We start from the raw sequence: 21,556 nt of genomic DNA on the forward strand, positions 1-21,556 counted from the left end.
TTTATTGGCCGAGGGAGCCGGCGTACAGCTTCTGGGTCATGTGGCCAGCATGACTAAGCCACTTCTGGCAAACTAGAGCAGCGCACGGAAACGCCGTTTACCTTCCCGCCGGAGCGGTACCTATTTATCTACTTGCACTTTGACGTGCATTCGAACTGCTAGGGTGGCAGGAGTAGGGACCGAACAACGGGAGCTCACCCCATCATGGGGATTTGAACCGCCGACCTTCTGATCGGCAAGTCCTAGGCTCTGTGGTTTAACCCACAGCGCCATCTGCATCCCAGAGGGTATGGTAGGATGTCCCTATTTTCATTGGAGAAATGTTGGAGTGTATGTATTTATTTGACTCCAGAGCTGTCTGAAGGCAATCCTGCATAGGGAAGGGTTTTGTTTGTTTTTTTTAAAAAATGTTCAATGTTTTATTGTGTTTTTATATATTTATTGTGTTTTTATATATAGAGTGGCTGGGGCAACCCAGTAAGATGTGTGGGGTATAAATAGTAAAATTATTGTTATGGAATGGGATGTCCCTATTTTCATCAGAAAAATGTTGGAGGGTATGAATTATGGGCATAGCCGGGGGTGGGGTGGGGGGGAGCGGGCAGGAGCTGCCCACCCAAATCAATAGAAATACTGAACTAACTGACCAAATACGTTGGTTCTGCCGCCCTCAACAAAAGTCCCGGCTACACACATGTATGCACGTCATGAAGTAAGATAATAATAATAATAATAATAATAATAATAATAATAATAATTTATACCCCGCCCTCCCCAGCCAAGGCCGGGCTCAGGGCGGAGGACGTTTCTCTCTCTCTCATAACACTTGAATTTAGGGCCATCCACTGAAGCTGAATGTTGGAAGATGCAGAACAGACAAAGGGAAGACCTTAGTGAAACTATGGACTTCGCACCACAGGATGCAATAATGACCATTAAGTTGGATGGCTTTAAAAGGCGGTTAGAGAGAAACGGACGAAGGATAAGGCTGCCAGTGGCTGCTGCTGCCCCTGCTTTTTACTGATTTTTAGACAGCCTGGGAACATAAATTGATGCTGAAGGCGTACTCCTGAATTGACCTGTGCAGGATTGTACGCGCAAGTTAAATGCCACTGAACACTCTCCACGTGAAAGAAAGGTCAAGGCTGTAGCTTCACTTACTGCTACTGAACATGCTCAGGATTGGATGAGGGCAGGACCAGGGCAAGGGGTTGAGCTTCATTGTTTATACTGAGCATGCTTAAAATTAGGTAAGGGCAAAGTGTGGCTTCATTTGCTGCTACTGAGCCTGTCTAAGAACAAAGGCCGGCAGGTGCTTCTAGTGAGCATGCTCAGGATGACGTAGTAAGCAAAGGCATGGTAAGGGTAAGGGAGGCGGCTCAGCTCCTGCTACTGCGCACGCTCATAATCAACTGCTGGCAGGCCCGCGGCTTCAGCTCCTGCTACTGCGCATGGCTGAGCTGAGCTGAGCATGTTCAGTAGGAATTGGGAGGGCCTCTTCTCCTCTTCCACCTCAGTGAGAGTCGCCTTTTGCTGAGTAGCCCCTGAGGTAGGCCGGAGGGCGAGGGGAAGAATAAAGACCACACACACACACAAAAATGTCAAGGAGAAAGGGGAAGACGCTTTTTTGGCAGCGTGGGATCCTGCCCGTTTAACAGCTGCCTTACAGGCAGAAGTTCAACAGGTGAAGCTTGGATGCAAACGATAAAAACAGACCTGTTGGGCTTCAGCCCGTCACAGAGCTGCTAAAACACTTGCTTGCTAGGCAGTTGTATCTTTTGATTTGTGTTTCCCCACCCCTCAAAATACTTGCAGTCTGCCATATTTGGGTCGGTGGGGTGGGGGTGGGTTTTCCAAGCTGGAAGGTGCAATGATGCAGCTGCGCAAAGTCTCACCTGTTGAATGCCTGGCTGCCATATGATGGTTTAAAGGGTAGAAGCGTAGCCTCGGGTGGCCCCAGTGAGGGTAACTTTAATTCTGCATGCTGCAGAATGTGTTTTATCATCTCTTTTTTGTTGTTCTTTCAACTCAGCGTCTGGGAAGAGTAGGATCGCTGTTCCCCGGAAACGTCTGTTTGCTTGTGGGGATGTTTGCTGGAGACCTTATGGCCTGGTTTGCATGACATGGTAAGCCAAACGGGGCTTCTGAGGACTATGCAAATGTGTGGGTTCCCAGAGAGGAGCGCTTAGCTGCTTGGCTTCTCCTTGGTATTCCCCCCCCCCCCCATGCTGAGCTTGTTATCTGAACCGAGGCCCTTGAGTCCAGGTTTGAATGACGTGCCAAACGCTGGCTTAGCTTGGTGCAGCACAGGAGTAAAAAAAAAGACGAGGGAAGGAGGGAGCAGAGTGCCTGGGAACGCCTCCCCAGGAGGCAGCACATTAGCTTGGTCCCAGTAAGCTATAGCCTGGCTAATGGTGTTGTGTGAACCAGGCCGCTCCCAACTCTTGATTTTTATAACTTCCGCCTGTGTTTTAATGGCAGGAGGGCCCCTTGGCAATGCAGGTGCCCACTGCCAGGGTCGCGGGCCTCCGAGAGCGGGTGCGAGAGGCCCTCAAGGCAGACCTCTTGGCTGCAGACCTGAGGTGCAGCTTCTTCATCTCTGCCCTGCAGAGCTACAAGCGCGATTCTGTCCTTCGGCCCTTCCCAGGACTCTATACCACGGACGAGACCAAGGATTTTGAGGCTTTGGTGAGTAGGTGGTGGGCTCTACTTCACTGGAAGTTTTTAAACAGAGATTGAATGGCCATCTACCAGGGATGATGATGATGATTGCTGCAATTCCTGCATTGCCAGGGGTTGGACTACATGACCCTTTATATGCCTACAATTCTATTATTCTATCAGTAATTATTATTATTCACACAGCGCATAGTTCAACTAGGGAACTCATGAGAGGGTCTTGTCCCTGACTTTGCCTCTGAAATGCTGCTCAAGGTCAGGAACAAGCTGTTCTCATCCCCAACTTACAGGGGTGGGAGCAGGAATTTCAAAAACAAGCTTCTTCCCTACCCGAGCTTGGAATTGATGTAGGGGATGGGAGGTTTTGCCTGGTTTTCTGCTTGTAAGGGGCTTTGAGATTCCTGCATCTAGTTGGACTGGATGACCCAGGGGGTCCCTGCCAACTCTACAATTCTATGATTCTATTGAGCACCTGGTAAATTCCCACCCAAAGTAATCCCAACATCCCTCATGGGTTAGGGCAGTGGTTCTCAAAGGGTGTAGCAAGCCACACTGGAGTGGCAAGAGAGAATGGCAAGTGTTGTGGGACAATCAAATAAACATTTAAACATTTCATTGTAGTACAGTGGTACCTCGGGTTACAAATGCTTCAGGTTACAGACGCTTCAGGTTACAGACTCTGCTAACCCAGAAATAGTTCCTCAGGTTAAGAACTTTGCTTCAGGATGAGAACAGAAATCGTGCTCTGGCGGCGCGGCGGCAGCGGGAGGCCCCATTAGCTAAAGTGGTACCTCAGTTTTAAGAACAGTTTCAGGTTAAGAACGGACCTCCAGAACGAATTAAGTTCTTAACCCGAGGTACCACTGTATAGTATAGTATAGTATAGTATAGTATAGTATAGTATAGTATAAATTTTATTATTATTATTACAGTCGTTCCTCTGGTTACGAACTTAATTCGTTCCGGAGGTCTGTTCTTAACCTGAAACCGTTCTTAACCTGAGGCGTGCTTTCGCTAATGGGGCCTCCCGCTGCCGCGCGATTTCCATTCTCATCCTGGTGCAAAGTTCATAACCCGAGGTACTAGTTCCGGGTTAGCAGAGTTTGTAACCCGAAGTGTTTGTAACCCGAGGTACCACTGTATTGGATATACAACCAGAAACAGTACCCCTTTCTACAAATATCTTCCCATTCTAAGCAGACAAGGGTACCCAGGAGTCGTTGGAGTGATGTTTCGTAATGAAAGATAGTTGAGCTCTGTTGTGTTCTAAAAGAATTCCACCCTTGCCATTTGTGGGGTTGTTCACAGTGCCACCATGCTTGTGGAAATAAATGCCACCAGTTATGAGGATCTGTTAGATGAAATGGTTCAAGTTTGATGGATTGAGGAGAGAACAGGAAGCCGTGTGTGCGTGTCTCCGTCCATGTGGAGTTTGTGTTCCAAGGGGGCGAATAAGAAGGCCTATAGGGTTTGTCCACAGGGATTTGCTTGCCAGCTAATGCCCTGAAGACGTGTGTTGGGGAAGTTGCCTTTCTTTCACCGCTAGGGGGGTCTCTGACTGTGTGAGATGCTCAAGGAAAGCCAGCAACCCATGTTTCTCTCTCTCTCAGCTTGCAGATACAAATGCCTTGGTGGGCTTGAAAGAGCTGCTTGAGTTGGCCCAAGACACAGGCACAAGAGGCTGGGAGTTGCTGGGCTGGGTTTTGTCTTCCAAGGCCCTGTGCATCCACAGCACAAGCAAAAAGGAGGTGAGAGGCGATGCTGGCGACAACCCAGTTATCGAACGTGTGCAAATGGATCCAAGTAATATTGGAGGTGTCAGGTGTGTCAGCAACCTGCATCTGGGCACAAGGCTGCAGGGGAGAGTAAGCATGTTAAAGCAGAATCTAGACAAATGGGATGACATATTTTGTTTTATGGTATTTTTTAAAAAATAATAATTTAAAATTATTTTTTGGACAAAAGAGAGGACCTGTGAGGTTGTTAACAGATGGCAAAAATGCAATGCAGGAGCGAGTCAAACCTATCTATATATAGATATATATGTGCACATATATATGTATATATATATATATATATATATATATATGTGCATATATATGCATACACGCACACATAATGTTTTTCTTAAATGTTTCAAACCTTTTCACATTAACCTTCAAATCAACTAATTCCATTGCTTAGTAAGTCAACTCCTTGCCCCCTCACCTCAACAGTGTCTTTGCTCAAACCTTTTCCACTACAATATATCCTCATCGATTACAAAAAGTTAACTGAGCATCAGTGAGCCAAAAGCCCAGCAGAGGAGACACTGAAATTTTAGAGGTTACTGAATGCCTTTTAAAAATGCACAGCCTCCTGCTGGCTTCAGCATGGGCCAGGGAAGAGCTGGGGCAGCCCACTGCTTGCAGTATTACTGGGGTGTCTTGTTAAGCGGAGTCCCAAGACTTGGGGGAAGAGTCTTAACTCAGTGGTGGCATGCCTGCTTTGCAGGTTCAATCCCTATCTTCTCCAGGAAAGACCCGTGCCTGGAATCCTGGGCAGCTGCTGCTAGTCTGTGCAGACAGTGCTGACCTAGATGGGCCAGGGGAAGACAGCTTCCTATGTTTCATAAAGATACTATTTTGCTTCCCATGGGGATGATTTCTGCCTTTAAATCAGCTTTTGCCAACCTGGGGTCTGCCAGGTGTTTCAGACCACAACTTGCATTAGCCCGGGGGCTGGTGAGAGTTGTAGTCCAAAATATCTAGAGGGCGCTGGATTCTCAAAGCCACCCAGTAACTTCAATATATTTTATTGGCATTGAAGTATAAGAAGATCCAGGAACTGACAGGAGTGCCCTGCGTCCCCGTCCCTGCACCAGACTTCCTGTTTGAAATCACTTATTCCAGTCAAATGAACGCCAAATTTGAAGAGACCAAGGCGGGACGAGACCTCATCTATGCATTCCATGGGAGCCGGCTGGAGAACTTCCACTCCATCGTGCACAATGGGTTACAGTGCCATTTAAACCGGGTAAGGTTTGAGTCTGGATTGTATTTCAGAATTGAATATATTTCACATCTGGCAACCAGTGCTGGTTTCAGATAGCGAGGGTAGGCGAGGACTTCCGAGGCCCGTTTGAAAACCTCAGCATTCACTTCCAGGTTGTCGGCATTCGGGTTCTGTATTGTTCGGCTTCTGAAGCATTCAACAACCAAGGTTCCACTGTAATGTATTTAGTGTTAGCTCTGGAAGTGTATACTTGATTCTGGCCATACTAAGCCTCCTGATGTATATTTTGCTCTAGGCTGCTTAGCTTGGTCAGAAAGCCGCCGCCAGTCAGTTCAGACTGAACTAGGTCTAAATCAGCTTCCTAAAACGCTTCTAGGAATGAGACAGATTTGCTGTGATTGGATATGTTTGAAATGGCTGGCTGCCAGCTTGCAGCCCAGTTCATGTGCAACCCCGTCCTGCTTTTTCTAGACCTCCTTATTTGGGGAAGGCACCTACCTCACCAGTGACCTGAGCCTCGCTCTCCTCTATAGCCCCCATGGCCTCGGCTGGCAGCAGAGCCTGATGGGACCGATCCTCAGCTGTGTTGCCGTGTGTGAGATCATCGATCACCCAGATGTAAAATGCCAGGTGAAAAAGAAAGGTGAGTCTAGAAAAGACTTGACTCGACGCAGCTGCTTAGGCCCACAGCTCCCATCAGCCCCCAGCCAGCAGAGCCGTGCTCTCATCAACCCCATCCTCGGTTCAGCTGTATTGGCAGGTGCTGATGGGAGTTGTAGACTACAACATCTGGTACTAGATGGATAGCTCAATTGGTTAAGAGTGTGGGGCTGATAACACCAAGACTGCAGGTTCGATCCCCATATGGGACAGACAGCTGCATATTCCTGCATTGCAGGGGGTTGGACTAGACCAGCCTTTCTCAACCTGTGGGTCCCCAGATGTTGTTGAACTACAAGTCCCATCACCCCTAGCTAGCAAGGCCAGAGCTCAGGGATGATGGGAGTTGTAGTTCAACAACATCTGGGGACCCACAGGTTTAGAACTGCTGAGCTAGACGATCCTCAGGGTCCCTTCCAACTCTACAGTCTGGAGGGCACCCAGTTGGGGAAGACAGGGCTGAAGCAGCCTCACGTGTGATCAGATCATTGGTCCATCTAGCTTGGCTGGGCAACATTTTGTCTCGAGAGAGCCTTGCAGGAACACCTGCTGGAGGTGGGAGGAGCCAGAGTCAAACCAGCAGTGGGAGGGGCCAGAGTCAAAAGGAAGCAGGCCACCGCCCCCTTTTTCTCTAGCTTTTTCTGACATGCCCTTCTCTCCTTCCCTGTCCAGTAGGCAAGAGGATCAGATAAGCTCTGAACTGCTGGCTTTTGAAATTGCACAGAAGGCCATGTGACGTTAGAGTGAGGTCCACCCTGATCTAGCCCTTTATAGCCTCCTGTGAGGCAGTGACTCTCCAAGAGAGAGAAAATGGTCACTCCAAAATCTGTTGCTTGAGGCCTTTGCATGCAAATGGTCTAGGTTCAATTCCTGACAGCATCTCCAGGTAGGGCTGTGAGAGATGCCCTGCTTCAAACCCCTGGAGAGCTGCTGCCAGTCAGAGTAGACAGTAGTGAGCTAGATGGGCCAGTGGTTCCACTCGGCATCAGGGATCTTCCTGTGTTCCTTTGAGATGCCTGCACTTTACTCAGAAAACAGACACAGCAATTCATGGGGCACGTGGCAAGACCTGTGCTGGTGTCAGGAACTGATCCTTTTACCCCGAGACCTCCAGTGCGCTTGTGTCTTTCACCTCCTTGTCTAAGAGGCCCTCTTCTGCTCATTTTGACCAGATTCTAAAGAAATAGACAAGAAAAGAGCCAGAGTGAGGAACAGCGAAGGGGGTGATGTTCCCCAGAAATACTTTGTCGTCACGAACAATCAGCTGATACGGGTGAAGTACTTGCTCGTCTATTCGCAGAAGCAGCACCGGAGGTAAGTGCCCTTCTGCCACCCTCCTCGCCCCCAAATACCCTGAAAGCAAGTGCTTTGTAAGTTCATCTGAAACCTTGTGCTTCAAAAATGCAGGAAAACCTCTAACATGACGGGCAGGACTGTAAGGGATGAGTGTGCAAAACAAGTTGTTTTGCAGTGTTGGCATCGCTCAGAAGACTTCTGCACAAACGCAAAAAAAAAAACACAGTTCGCTGCTGTGGTTGCAGAAATTCAATTTATCTTTTTGTTAACTTTTGCAAAAATGCATATGCAGAATCCTGAACACACACACATTGTACACATAGTAGTATTTTGACACATATATATTTTGCCAGTGGTCTTCAGCACGGGCAACCAAAATGAGAAAAGTATTCAAAAGACAATAAAACAGCTTTCAAAATCAGCCATATGAAAATACATTAAAAATGCACACATTGAAAACACACAGTATGTGCCCAATGGACCAGTGTGTCTGGCTGTTAACCAGAAGGTTGGCGGTTCAAGCCCATCCAGGGACAGCTGTGAGCAGAATTTCTGCATTGCAGGGGGTTGGACTGGATGATCCTCAGGGTCGCTTCCAACTCTACAATTCTATGTTTTAAAAGAGCCATTGCGGCCATATCTAAACCAGCAGCAAAGCTTTGGCCTGGGCATATAATCACATTGCGGGGGGTAGGGGCTTTGAAAAGTTGCGCCTCCTTGTGGCTGGATGTAGTTATCGCTGTCTCTTTTTTCTCTCTAGGCCTGCTAGCCAGTCGTGGGTCTCTAAGCATCGCTTCGCTATCATGATGAGCCTGTATCTGCTGCTGCTGGTTGCCATCGGGGCTAGCAACTCCCCAGCTTTCCTCTACTATTGGAACAGGATTTTTGACTTAAAACAATGAACTTGTGGGGATGGGACAGGGCTGCCGACCCTCACCATATGCCTTAATATTGAGCAATCTAAAGCCTTCATGAAACTTTCCACTCTGAAGCTGGGGGGCCCCTCTGGGGGCTGGGGTAGGATGTTTCAGCTGCCTTAACTTTCCTGGCACAGCTATTTCATATCTCTCTGGTTTTGCCTTGCTTCTCTGAACACGAGTCAGGTAGGTGGACCCTCCTTAGCTTAAAGATGGAGCAGGACGATGCAGGTGACAGGAAGTGCAGAAATCCTGCAGAACAGGGACTGGCAAGACTTAAGGGTGGGGGTGGGGTCCCATGTCTGCAATCACTAGCAAGAGCTTCAGTGCCCAGTGCAAGTAAGTGTGATGTTCTTCATCTCAAATCTCCCCCTTGCACTCTTTTCTGATTTGGGCATTGGAAATAAATTTCCTGAATTCTCTGTCTCCTCCCCCCCCCCCCCCATAATACCATATGAATGACGGAAGAGCTGGGTCAGAGTCAGACCAGATGCCCTTTTGCCCAGCAGCCCTTCTTACAGTGGCCACCTGTATGCCGCAATGAAAAGTTTAGAAGCAGGACCATGTGCACTTTCCTGCCTGACTTGTGATTGCCAGAAATTGATGCTCAGAGGCAATCCCTAGCTAGACGGACTCATAGTCTGACACACCTAAGGCACCTTCCTGTGTCCTGATTTGGCCCAAGACAACATAAGAGCCCTGTCAGAGGAGGCCCAACTAGCCCAGCTGCCTGTTCTTGCAGTGTTCAACCAGATACCCCTGAGAAGCATGCAAGTAGGAATGAGCGCAACTCTGGGTGTGAGAAAGAAGACAAGAGACCCTGTGTCCCTTGAAACATGATTTCCACTCCAGCATTCGCCTGCCAAATGCCCAAGTCAGAAACACGTTCCCAGTCTGAGAGCAAAGGCATGCCGTCTGCATCCTGTTGCTTCTCCTCAGCTGCTGGGCTGCCCCTTCCTTTTTGCTTCTCCCTGTCCCTCTTTCTCTTGCTTCTCCCTGTGACCAGCCTGCTGCCGCCCTCCTTTCAGCTGGTTGGGGCTTATCTTGCGGGAACACCTTCCTCAAAGGGGGAGAACCATCTCTCTCCAGACAGTCCCCTTTTCCCCAAAGCAAGGCAACAGTGTGGAGCAGCGTCTGCCCTCAAGCAGAGAGGCACAGGTGGCTCTCGGAGCAACAATCTGATCACTTGGCTCAGGGGGACGGGACCCTGGGGCCCTCCAGATGTTATGGGGCTCCAGCTCCTATCACCCCTGACCATTTGCCCTGCTGGGGAGCTGCTGAGAGTCTTAAGAGCCCATGCAGGAACTCAGGGTTTCCACCTGTGATCTGACTGTAGGAAAAACCACACGCCGGCTGAGCACTGGAAGAGATATTGCAAATGGCAAGATCATCTCCACTGCAGCTCAGGATGGTAACACCCGTAAGAGGCAGAGGGTGTCTCAAGTTGCGAAGGTGGAAAAATAAGTAAATGGACTTCTTTCGGTTTGGACTTTGCAAAACAGACCTTCTGGGTGAATTTTGCATTTGCCTTCCTGGTTTTATTCTGCATAGCAGCCGCTTTACAAACCACACACCGAGGGCAGTTGGTTCAAGTCCCCTCTTCTCCACAGGCCTTTGGGCAAATCACCTGTCAACACCAGCCCTCCATTGATAAAATGGGAATTGTGGCGGCCTACCTCGCAAGCTTGTTGTAAAGGCAATTGCAATAAAGACTCTCATGCACTTTGAACATTAGAACTGCAACATATGCGTGGTAAGTCATGACGCTCCTATTTTGAGGGTGGGGAGAGGGCTGCCCTGAGACACTAAGTTCCAAGGAACTGTTCATCCAACTCCCAGGGAGTGGGCTGGGTATATGCTAGTGGTGGGTGGGGGCAGAGGGAAGAGTGGGCAGGCCAACACATTTGCCTCTTAACCCTGGTACAGTTGGGTACATTCCAGCCATGCCAAAGGCAGAGATTTCTGGATGCACCCACTTGCCCATCCTTCATCCAGGCAGCAATAATAATAATAGTAATAATAATACAACAGATTTTATTATATGGTCACAGACCCAATAACAGTTAATAGTAATAATAAAACTGCTACTAGAACAAAAATCATGCTACCCCAATAAAGCATAATATAATTTCTGAAAAGGTATCCAATTGGCCTAATACAGCTTTAAAAATTGACATTGCACAATGTGTTGAGTCTCAAGTGGCTGCATTTTGTTCAGGATGATTGTGGGACAGAATTCGACCCTCCCCACTCCCAAATGTTTAACAACAGCTTGACATCTTAACTTCCATTTATGCTGAGATCTCGGTACAAATGGGCCCACTCAGTGTTTGCCGAGGCCTGCTTCATACATGCCTGTCCATCGCTTGATGCCTGTGGCATAAACTGGTGACTTGTGTGTGCAGGAACTGTTTGACTCATTATCTCAGTGGCAGAGCATCTTTGCATCCAGACAGCCCCGGGTTCCAGTCCCAGTCATCTCCAGGCACAGTTGGCGACCATCCCTGCCTGAAATATTGGAGAGCTGCTGCTGGTAAATGCGGACGATACTGTGCTGGATTCACCAAGTGTGTAACTTGGGATCAGGCACCCTCCTATATCCCTAGATCACCTTAAACCTAGTGCAGCTTAAGAGAGTTGGTCCAGACATTTAGTCCTCAAGTGCACAGTTAAGACAGGTGTAGCAATTCAGGTGTTCTGCCTGCATAAGTGAACTTGCCCTGAGTTTCATCCCTCCCAGAGGGTTTTCCCCTCTAGAACACAGTGTGCATAGTCCCTCCGTTGGAAACACTTGACGGCACCTGACCCTGGTCATGAGAGTCTTTATGGTTCATCTCGGAAACAGATGCAAGTTTTTTCTCCTGGTGGGCCACCGTCGCTTTCAGGTTCCTGATGCACAGTTTCATGTCCTCTCGAAAGGACGGGGTGTAAAGGCCATAGACGATGGGATCCGTACAAGTGTGCAGCAGGCCGAAGAGGAAGAGGAAGTGGTTGATGTACTCCGGCATTCTGCGGATCATGTCAGGCTGGAACCAGTACCACAAGCCCAGGAGGTAATAAGGGGTCCAGCAAACGATGAAAGAAGCCACAATCACAACCGTCATTCGGAGTGTCTTCATTCTGGCCTTGGAGATGTGGTCGTCCTTCCCTCTGGCGAGACCTGTGGGAGAGGCTCAAAGAAGTCAGTTGTGGGACAAAAGGTTGCCCTCTTCTGAATGAAATGTAGGCCTCACTCTGGGCTGGAGTAATCCAAGAGCAGGTGGGGCAGATAAAAACTAGACAGGGCCCCTCCGGACAGGTGATGATGGCGTTGTTGCTTTGCAGTTGTATTCTGTATAGCAGAGGTTTTCAACCTTTTTGAGTCCATGGCTCCCTTGACCAACTACATTCTTTCTGCGGCTCCCCTGTGGGGAAACACGCTCTGAGCCTCAGAAGCCCAGTTATGTCACCCCTTGCTAGGCTTGCCATACGTCAGGAAAATTCCTGACATGTCCTGGTTTTCGGGTGTAAAAATGGCGTCGGGGGAATTTTGCTGAATCGGCAAAATGTCAGGGAAAACCCGGATGTATTGCAATGCGATGTAAAAAAACCCAACTTTGTGGGTGTCAGGAATTTTACTTTTTGAAATATGGCAACCCTACTCCTCGCCTGCAGAGCCAGCAGTCCCTCACCCCTTTTCGAACACCCTCCCTTGTGGAGTGTTCCCTCAGTCTCCTCTCCTCTCCTCTCTCCTTGGGAGTCCTCCAGGCAGCTGCCACCACTGCCCCTGGTCTCTGAGCCGCCACCCCACAGGGCCCTAGGAAGAGGATGCCCCTAGCTTTAGCAGCCTGACGGAGACTAACCAAAGGTGAAGCCCCTGGTCCAGCCCCACAGGCACCATTCACCTGGGGAGCTTGTAGCCAGGGCTGTTGTAACAAACAGCTACACAAGCCTTTGGGAGGCAGAGATGCACGCGGGCATCAGAGGAGGGAGGGAAGGAAAGAAGGACAGAGTCCAGGGTTGCCTGCGGCACCCCTGACCATCATTCAAGGCACCCCAAGGTGCCACAGCACACTGGTTGAAAACCACTACTGTATAGGGTTGCCAGGCCGGGAGCATCCCAGACCCTGAAATTACAGGGGCCAAACCTGAGCTTCAGGGGCAGCCCCTGGTGATTCTTCCTCTGTGCTCCCTTCCGCCACTGAACTCTGGAAATGGAGGTTAATTGGGAGAGGGGCGGAAGGAGAGGAGGAGGGCAGATCCCTCCAGGTAGTTGTGCAATACTTTGCGGGCTGCTCCTGCTGGACTGAAGCTTACAAGATGCAGACATAGTCTTAAGAATAAAACTAAAGGCACTCCCAGTCACCTGGATATTCACGCCCTCCCTGGAGGGGGCCAGGCAAACCTGAGTTGAGGTTAGTCCCAGAGGTCTGGCAACCCTATTCCTGTAACATGTCATCAAGGCAATACTAGTGCATTAATGGTGGGTTTATACTGGACAATCCACACACCAATCTGCTTTATTAGTTGCTGTATGACGCTTCCCCAACATTACCATATTATTGCCATCCTGCGCTATAGCTCACCAAAAGTGGGACAAAAAAATTCATTAAACCAGAACATTCGTGGCATGAAAAGTTTCAGGTTTTCTGCAGGAAGTTATGAGACGTGCCCTGATTGGAAACAAAGCTGAAACTTTTTCAGGTGCAAACAGTTTCGGAAGTACGGTTGTATATAACTGCCCCAACACCAACATGAGCACAAATCATCATGAATTTGCAATAAAGACTATCTGGAGGGGCCCATAGAGCTTTTCCCATTGGAGAAATGGGTCTTCAAGTGTCTACCTTGTTAGGGTTTACTGTTGTTATAAATGTATTTGCTGTGTTTGTGTTTTTAACTGCATTTAAATATGTGCAAACCGCCTTGAGACAATTGCTCAGAAAGCGATTAATAAATCACGGGGGGTAATAGTAATAATAGGGGGCAGGGGAAGAAGTAATAGTAGTAGTAGTAATACAGGCACAATCCTCAGCCATTTCGTAGTAATAAGGTCAGTGACAAACCCTGAGAACAAGGCAGAAAAATGGAAGGCTGTTTTTCAGGAGAAGAGAAACTTTTCGAGAAACTGGAAAAACACAAGCCGAAGGGCATCTCATTGTTCCCACCCAATGCAGTTGAGGGGAGGCCAACTCACCTTTGTTAATTTTCAGCTGCTTGCTGATCTCAAATAAGATGCGGACATAACAGACAACCATCACGGTCAGCGGGGTGACATAGAGGGTGGTGAAAGTGAACATGTTGTAGGTGGTCTCCTGCCAGTGCTCTCTGAAACTCCCATGCGTCACACACTGGGTGAAATTGACGCCCGGGATGGTGTACAGGTGGAAAAGGAAAAGCTGAAATGGAAAAGTAAAACAGTCTAATAATATACACACTTAATTTACACACATATATTGGTTTGTTATTATATTAATTATCAATGCATTGTTATTTATGTACATATATGCAGCACTCTGAGATTTGAAATACTCTGAGATTTGAAATACATAAAGGCTTTTAAATACTGCATAATGACACACACACACACACAAATACATTTAGGCAGCTAAAATAACCCACCGTAAAACAAGGCATCAGTTTCCCTGCTTCTCCCTCCCCGCCCCCAAATAAATGCAGGATGGGAAAAGGTCAGAAGGATGAAATTAGTAATAATGACATTATAAATGCCAGCATTCTCCATTTCAGCCTTCATGCTCAAACACTGCATGATTCAGAAATCATGTATCTAAGGAAGCTGTTCCCCATGAGGCTGCTTTTATGGAGTGTTCACACATTATGTTCTACAAGTGCACAATCTCTGTGTGTACCTCTCTACACAAATCCTTGAGCTGTGCACTCAGTGTGCAATCTGTGTACCTGCGTACACACTAACAGAGATGAAAAATTGAAAAATCAATAAGTGTACGCTCTGTCGCACAAACGCTTGTACACGTGTACAGAGAGCTTGTACTTGTGTTCTGCGCAGTGCATGAACAAGCCTGATATCTTTCGGGTGTCGCGATTATATTTCTGCTCTGAATGTTGTCCTTCATTATCCTGGCCAATGAAAATAGTGACATTGCCCTGACAAAATACTCTGTAAGGTCCCTGCAAGAATGACATGGGAAGTGAATTAAATAGGCAACTGTGCCGATGCACCGGAATGTATGCAATCTCTTATTTGGGTTCTGGCATTGTGGGGAGGGAGGGAGGTGCTTGTTATTGTTTGGTTTTGTATTTCTCACTGTATTCCATTACTGTTTTGTGGCTATGTACAATATGTGCGAGACACGGGTGGTGCTGTGGTCTAAACCGCAGAGCCTAGGGCTTGCCATTCAGAAGGTCAGCGGTTTGAATCCCTGCGATGGGGTGAGCTCCCGTTGCTCGGTCCCAGCTCCTGCCCACCTATCAGTTCAAAAGCAGGTCAAAGTGCAAGTAGATAAATAGGTACCACTCTGGCGGGAAGGTAAATGGCGTTTCCATGTACTGCTCTGGTTCGCCAGAAGCAGCTTAGTCATGCTGGCCACATGACCCGGAAACTGTACGCCGGCTCCCTCGTCCAGTAAAGCAAGATGAGCACCGCAACCCCAGAGTCATCCGCGGCTGGACCTAATGGTCAAGGGTCCCGTTACCTTTACCTTACAATATGTGCACCTCCCTAAACAAGCCTTCTGTCCTAACGGATTCGTACCTGGGGAGCGGCCAGCAGGACGCTGAGGATCCACGCGACAGAGAGCATGATCCGGTTGCGGCGGCTGGAGTTAGCAAACGAAAAGGGGTGCAGGATGGCAGAGTGCCGGTCCAAGCTGATCACCACCAGCACCAGGGCGGCCGAGTACATGGCAAAGAGCTTGAGGAAGTTCAGGAACCTGCACAGGGCATCGCCAGCGTACCACTGGACCGTGATGTTCCACACAGCGTCCAGGGGCATGACGGTCATTGTGACCAGCAAGTCGGCCACTGTCAAGCTCAGGATGAGCAGCTGGACGTGGGACTTCCGTCTCTTCCTCGTGACGCTGTACAAGACGGCAAGGTTGCTGCATGCTGCAATGATGAAGAAGCAGCCTGTGATGACAACTCGAGCTTTGGCAGCGAGTGTGAAGGTTGGCTCCACCCAGCCCTTTGGGCAAACCACAGATGCAGAGATGTTCTCATCCACAACGTGGCATCTTTGTGGGTGATTCATCAGGTGTTCTCTGTCTGTCATTACCTGAAGAAAATCATCATCACCATCATTTATTATTATTATTATTTAATTTATTTGCTCTATCTATCTGGGGATGCGGGTGGCGCTATGGGTTAAACCACAGAACCTAGGACTTGCCAATCAGAAGGTCAGCGGTTCGAATCCCCACGTCGGGGTGAGCTCCCGTTGCTCGGTCCCTGCTCCTGCCAACCTAGCAGTTCGAAAGCACGTCAAGTGCAAGTAGATAAATAGGTACCGCTCCGGCGGGAAGGTAAACGGTGTTTCCGTGCACTGCTCTGGTCCGCCAGAAGCGGCTTAGTCATGCTGGCCACATGATCCGGAAGCTGTATGCTAGCTCCCTCGGCCAATAAAGCGAGATGAGCGCCACAACCCCAGAGTCAGCCACGACTGGACCTAATGGTCAGGGGTCCCTTTACCTTTATGTATCTATCTATCTATCTATCTATCTATCTATCTATCTATCTATCTATCATCTATCATCTATCATCTATCTATCTATCTATCTATCTATCTATCTATCTATCATCTATCTATCTATCTATCTATCTATCTATCTATCTATATTCTATATGTTATACACAAATAACATAACATGGCATCCCACCACCCCCATAACACGTATTGGGTTGTATATTAACATGAATGAATCTCATCGGTCCATATGGGTTATCCAAATGTCCAGGATATAATATTCCAGGGGCAGTACAAAAGTCCTAGAATCATAGTTCTGTAGAGTTGGAAAGGACCCCCAGGGTCATGTAACTCAAGCCCCTGCAATGTGAGAATCACAGCTAAAGAATCCCCGACAGGTGGCCATCCAACCTCTGCGTAAAACTGCCAAGAGTCCACCCACTTCTCAGGTAGTCCATTCCACTATTGAACAGCTTTTGTAGTTGGAGTCAGTCAGGACCCCACCTCCGCAGACCAGGCGAAAGGCCTGCAAGGCAGGGAGCAGGTTTTCCAGGACTCACAGCCAACACGGTCTGGTTGGCCACTGTGAGAATGGGATGCTGGACTAGACGGGTCACTGACTTGGTCCAGCAGGTTCTTATTCTAGCAGAAAGAAACATAGTAGTGTGTTTGTGTGTGTGTTTGTGTGTGTGAGAGAGGGAGAGAAAGTTTGCTGGATTATTATGGAATGGGGCTGATAGACAATTCCCAACCAATGACATTGTTTATTTGGATGATAGGTTTGGCAGGGAAGGCTGTATCTGGAAGTTAGGGAGGGCAAATGGACGACCCGCCTACCTATGTATATCTAAAATCAGCAAGGTAATGAAGATGAGGGCATCTTTTGAATGCGCGCCATCCTGCCAATTCCATCTTCCCTTCTGCTCAACATGATGGCATCCGTAATTATTCACAAGCTCCATCGTTGTTCACAGATGGGAACAACAGGTTATGTGTGGGTGTTGGCTGACGTACACATACACGCGCACAAACGCACACACACACACCCTTTGCGAATCCAGGGAAAAATAGGTTCTTAATTAAGATGTCTCTTAATTAACATGTCCTGATCTGGCAAGGGAGAGTTACTTGTCTAGCTAGCAGTATAGTCTTCACCCCCCTAGTGAATTTGCTGGATGCACCTGAGGCATTTCAGATGCTCAGTCCGTCATGGGGCTAGGAGCCAGGCACAACAAAGGGCAAGGAGAGGGGGATTGGGGCCTGTGTCTTTCATAGCAGTCAGGTATGGAGTACTGCCATAAGTTCAACAGTGGGATGGGGGACCTTTTTGGCTCCACAGGCCAAATCCTTATGAGGATCTGCCTTGTGGGGCCAAATTTGACAGGTGGGTGGCAGCCAATCACACGACAGCATACCAGGCTACACCACCTCCCTTGCCACCCCCTCCACCCACCCTGCTTCGCACCCTCCTTAACTATCCCTGAACTCTGGTAATTTGTTTATTTATTTTTTATCGCATTTAAACTCCACTTTTCTTCCAAGGAGCTCAAGGCCCCTTCTTCTCTTCTTCCTCATTTTATCCTCACAGCAACCCTACGAGGTAGGTTAGGCTGAGGGACTATGGCTGGCTCAAGGTCACCCAGTATTATATGTCTCCTGCTGGTCTGAACAGAGGAAAGAGATTGTGTGTGTGTGTGTAGAAACCAGCCTACTGACTCTGGCATGAGACTCACCCACTTGGGCTGAAATAAGTCCGCCACCCCTGCTTTAATTTAAAATGTCCTATGGCCCCATTCAGGCCCCGATTCCTGCCTCCCCTTCCTTTCCCTGGTTCTGCCCTCACGGTAGACACATGACAGCCTCTAATGTGATTCTGCACAGGTCTACTCAGGTGAACCATGAATTTCAATGGGACTGAATCCCCAGCTGAGCAGGCATAGGACTGCAGCCTTAGGAACCAAGCAGTCAATCCTTGAAGCAGAGCCAGTTTTGAGAACTCGGCGCTTACTGCGTCTCAATCAATAAAATGACGTACTGAGCTCAGTTCTAAAATTCCAGTAAGCGAACGTAAAAATCCCAGTAAATGTCAATTTAAATCTGAGTGCATACTCATGGCTCCATCAATCAAAACTTCCAATGACAGTCCATCTGAGGGAGTTTGCGCCACTGTCCAACAGCTCTTATTGCCAGGAAGTTCTTCCTAATGGTCAACTAAGGCTGCATAGACACCAAGCATTTAAAGCACACACACAAAACACACACACACACACACACACACACACACACACACACACACACAGCTACAGTTACCATCGTCCTTAACAAACTACAGTTCCTTGGATTCTTGGAGGAGGGGAACATGCTTTAAATGTGGTTAAATGTATGCCTCCTCACCAACAACACTCCCCCCCCTTTTGAATTAGAAAAAATAAGAATATACAGCATCACATGTCACACTAAATCACCTATATAATAAATGGATAGTATCAATAATCAGAGTGGACAGTTTGATATAACCCAAGTCAAATAAAAATATGTGCCGTCATACTTATTTAGAGAATGGGGGCTGCAATAGCTATACTAGGGAAGAAAGGGGTAAGAAATGAGAAAAGGAGTCAATGATAAAGTAAAATGAGATGGTTTTCTGTCGATAGTTTTAAATACATTGAGAGTAGGAATTCTACCATTTCTATACAGTACAGAAATATTAGCAAAACAAAGGGCGCTTAGCTATCTACTTCGCATATATAAATAGAAGGCTAACATGCTCTTGCTATCATGTAAGTGAAATTGGAAATAAGTGACTTTTAAAGAAATCAACTTTTTAAAAAAAAAAAAAAAAGGAAAAGCAGGAAAAGGACCAAGCTGATCAGCAGCCCAACCCTCTCTGCATAAGAAGACAATTTGGCTGAGTTCTACGGGGTTTTACCCCCAAGTTAACAGCCCCAGTATATGTAGACTCTTTCTCCCATAACTGGCCAGCCACTAAAACAAAAGTCAGCAAGGCATTTCAAAGGCAATCAGGAACCCAGTCCCGGTCCGAGTCCTGCTATTGTACCTGCACATGTCCTTGAAAGGAGAGACAAGAAAAGGCTGCCCGGTTTCGTTTCCTTCCCTGGCTGGTGCCAAGTCCTACCAACCGGCTCTCCGCAGTGCCCTCAGCACCACATTTCTGCTCCTGGGTGGCATCTGAGACGGGAAAGGTGAGCTGGGAAGCTGGCAGTTCTGCCCTAGGACTTTTTCTGCAGGCAAGGGAGATGCCATCCCAAGAGTCTCTGCCTGCCTGCTTCGGCTCCTGCCACCGGCTTTGGAGTCAGCCGCCTCCAGGCCCCCCCTTAAGCCTCCCCCCAGCTTTGCGGGAAGCGCAAAGAGGCTTTGTCAAAGCACAGAGGCTGCGAAACAGTGCAGAGGATGCGATGCCACAACAGAGAGGGTTTGCAGAGAGCGCTTCAGGCAGGCAGGCAGGCAGGCAGAGATGCTCTCTGCAGTAACAGGCAACATTTTAGGTTATATGCTTAGTGCTGCCGTTCAGGTTGGCAGATGTAGGAAGAAATCAAAGCTAGGGACATGCACAGGGACTACTGCCCTCCTCCACTCGCTGCCCCCACCCCCCACTGCGCCTTGAGTTGAGGACAGGGTAGATACTGGCTTCACTTTGAATTTTAATGCAAAGCTGGCATATTTGCACTTCTTAATTCACACAGCTAGCTATCCTTTGAAATCTGCACTGACCCGAATGTTGCGATGCAGGTATCCGACCGATGGATATGTAGAAAAATGTGGATCTTAGGGGGAAGTGTGCAGGAAAAAGGTTTCTGTCTGTCAAGATAATGTACGAAAATGCATTAGCCTAGGGGGAATTGCTTGCAGAATTGTGCATGGAAATATGTATACCTTTGGAGAAATTTGCACTGAAATGCTGGTGAATTTTCATGAGGAGATTAAAGAAAAATTCACAAACTTCTCTGAGTTGTTTTTTTTCCTGTTAGACGACACCCCCCCCACACACACACACAGTTCCCCTCACAGAGCTACAATTTCCATAGTGGTTTAACAATCAGCCCCACTTCTGGGAATTCACCACCCTGAGCAAGCTACAATTCCCAGGTTTCTTTGCGGGAAGCCATGACTGCTTACAGTGGGATGATACTGCTTTCTGTGTCTAGTGCAGATGGAACCAAAGTTTGGGGGAAATAATAAGCTTTTAATTTTTAATGGAAAGGTTTCCACCCAGCCTGCCTTCAGGCCACCTGCCTGCCCTGTGCCATTTCACCTCTGGGCCCTCTCCTTATTCAGTTCCTCGACTTGCCAGTGCTCCTAGTGACCCCCTGAGACCACCTTTCCCACACACTGCCTCCTTGTCAGGTGTTTGGCTGCTGTTTCAGGCAGGGATTTTCCAGCCCTATCTGGAGATGCTGTTTTATTGCACCTGGGGCCCAGATCTTCTATCACAGAGCAACGGTCCTTCCACACAGGACGTGGCTGGCAAGGTGTTGAGCAGTCTTCACTTGGGTCCATTCGCTGAAATGCTTTGCTATTTAGGTGCTCCATGAGAATGCCAAGGCAGCTTCTACTGGCAACATGGGGCTGAGTTTGGTCTTGTCTCAAGTGGAGATCTGGAAGAAGGATCTGATTGATTTGACTGTCTTAGTTTTCAGCTGTTTCGCTTTCAGCTGCCTGTCTGGCCGCCATCTTGTCCTTTGCCTCAGGTAGCAAAATGTCTTAAGCTGGCCATGGGAACTGAAGAAGAATTGTTCTGATCTTTCACCTTGTGGTAAGAGTTCCCTGTGAGAAGGATAATGCCATCTGTTTGGTCGGAGATATCTTCTTCTATCAGCTTGATCATACAGGCTGCTGGTTTTGACAGACACATGGAGAGTCAGGGCTGGCCTGTTTTGCCGCCTGAAGTCAAGAGGACTCCTCCCTGTTCCACATATAGAAGCTGACTGGACTGAGAGCTGAATCTTACCTCAGCACGGGGACAACAAGTAGGGCTGGACAGACCCAATAAAAGTTTTCTCCATCAAAGTTCTGCACTGGCAGGGGACTAAGTACATACGTGCTGTTTCTGTGTGGATTTTCAAGGGACGGTCCTTAAAATCTGTGCAGAGACATAGATGTTAAAAAATAGATGTTTTAGAAGCACATACTGAGGGCAGCCAAGTTTTTTATGTACAGTTCCAACTGAGAGTGATGGAATGGCCTGTCACTCCCAGAGGGATTTGCTTTACTCCATTTGAAACTTGTGGCAGCCACAATCTCCTTGTGCTAGCTGCTCCAGGCTGTGGGCGGCTGGATGGCTGAGTATTTTAGAAGGAAAGGGGTGGGGGGAGTTACCAGCTTACAAAGAGGAGAGAGCGCTGCAAGACAC

At 48.1% G+C, this 21,556-nt stretch overlaps 2 protein-coding genes across 4 annotated transcripts; one reads left to right on the forward strand and one right to left on the reverse strand.

The window, feature by feature from the left end:
- The first annotated feature begins 1,399 nt into the window (after positions 1–1,399).
- PARP16 (poly(ADP-ribose) polymerase family member 16) lies at positions 1,400–10,283 on the forward strand. Of its 3 annotated transcripts, none has more exons than XM_080981881.1 (8): positions 1,400–1,549; positions 2,033–2,126; positions 2,482–2,688; positions 4,290–4,427; positions 5,488–5,694; positions 6,145–6,316; positions 7,506–7,647; positions 8,390–10,283. In XM_080981881.1, the coding sequence occupies exons 2-8, from the start codon at positions 2,124–2,126 to the stop codon at positions 8,529–8,531; spliced, it is 1,011 nt and encodes a 336-aa protein (XP_080838007.1). In that variant the 5' UTR covers positions 1,400–1,549; positions 2,033–2,123; the 3' UTR covers positions 8,532–10,283. The 3 variants fall into 3 exon arrangements, with proteins under 3 accessions (XP_080838007.1, XP_080838009.1, XP_080838008.1); XM_080981882.1 differs by having other exon boundaries at positions 1,543–1,684; XM_080981883.1 differs by lacking the exon at positions 2,033–2,126 and having other exon boundaries at positions 1,450–1,549.
- On the reverse strand, positions 8,978–20,097 carry LOC308463476 (gonadotropin-releasing hormone II receptor-like). The gene is made up of 4 exons (XM_080981880.1): positions 19,244–20,097; positions 15,259–15,777; positions 13,723–13,924; positions 8,978–11,706 (listed from the first exon to the last, which is right to left on the reverse strand). Exons 2-4 carry the CDS (start codon positions 15,772–15,774, stop codon positions 11,300–11,302), a joined length of 1,125 nt encoding a protein of 374 aa, XP_080838006.1. The 5' UTR covers positions 15,775–15,777; positions 19,244–20,097; the 3' UTR covers positions 8,978–11,299.
- Positions 20,098–21,556: the final 1,459 nt, after the last annotated feature.

This window comes from Podarcis pityusensis, assembly GCF_964106645.2.
Source record: "Podarcis pityusensis genome assembly, chromosome: 14".
NCBI lineage: Eukaryota > Metazoa > Chordata > Lepidosauria > Squamata > Lacertidae > Podarcis > Podarcis pityusensis.

Bases quoted from the DNA above. Each gene is read 5' to 3' on its own strand.
- PARP16 (XM_080981881.1), top strand. The intron at 2,689-4,289 runs GTGAGTAGGTGG...TCTCTCTCTCAG, and splicing joins CCAAGGATTTTGAGGCTTTG to CTTGCAGATACAAATGCCTT. The intron at 6,317-7,505 runs GTGAGTCTAGAA...CATTTTGACCAG, and splicing joins ATGCCAGGTGAAAAAGAAAG to ATTCTAAAGAAATAGACAAG.
- LOC308463476 (XM_080981880.1), bottom strand. From the start codon at position 15,774: ATGACAGACAGAGAACACCTGATGAATCACCCACAAAGATGCCACGTT. The intron at 13,925-15,258 runs GTACGAATCCGT...TTTCCATTTCAG, and splicing joins TCCTGCTGGCCGCTCCCCAG to CTTTTCCTTTTCCACCTGTA. The intron at 11,707-13,722 runs GTGAGTTGGCCT...CCTCTCCCACAG, and splicing joins GCAGCTGAAAATTAACAAAG to GTCTCGCCAGAGGGAAGGAC.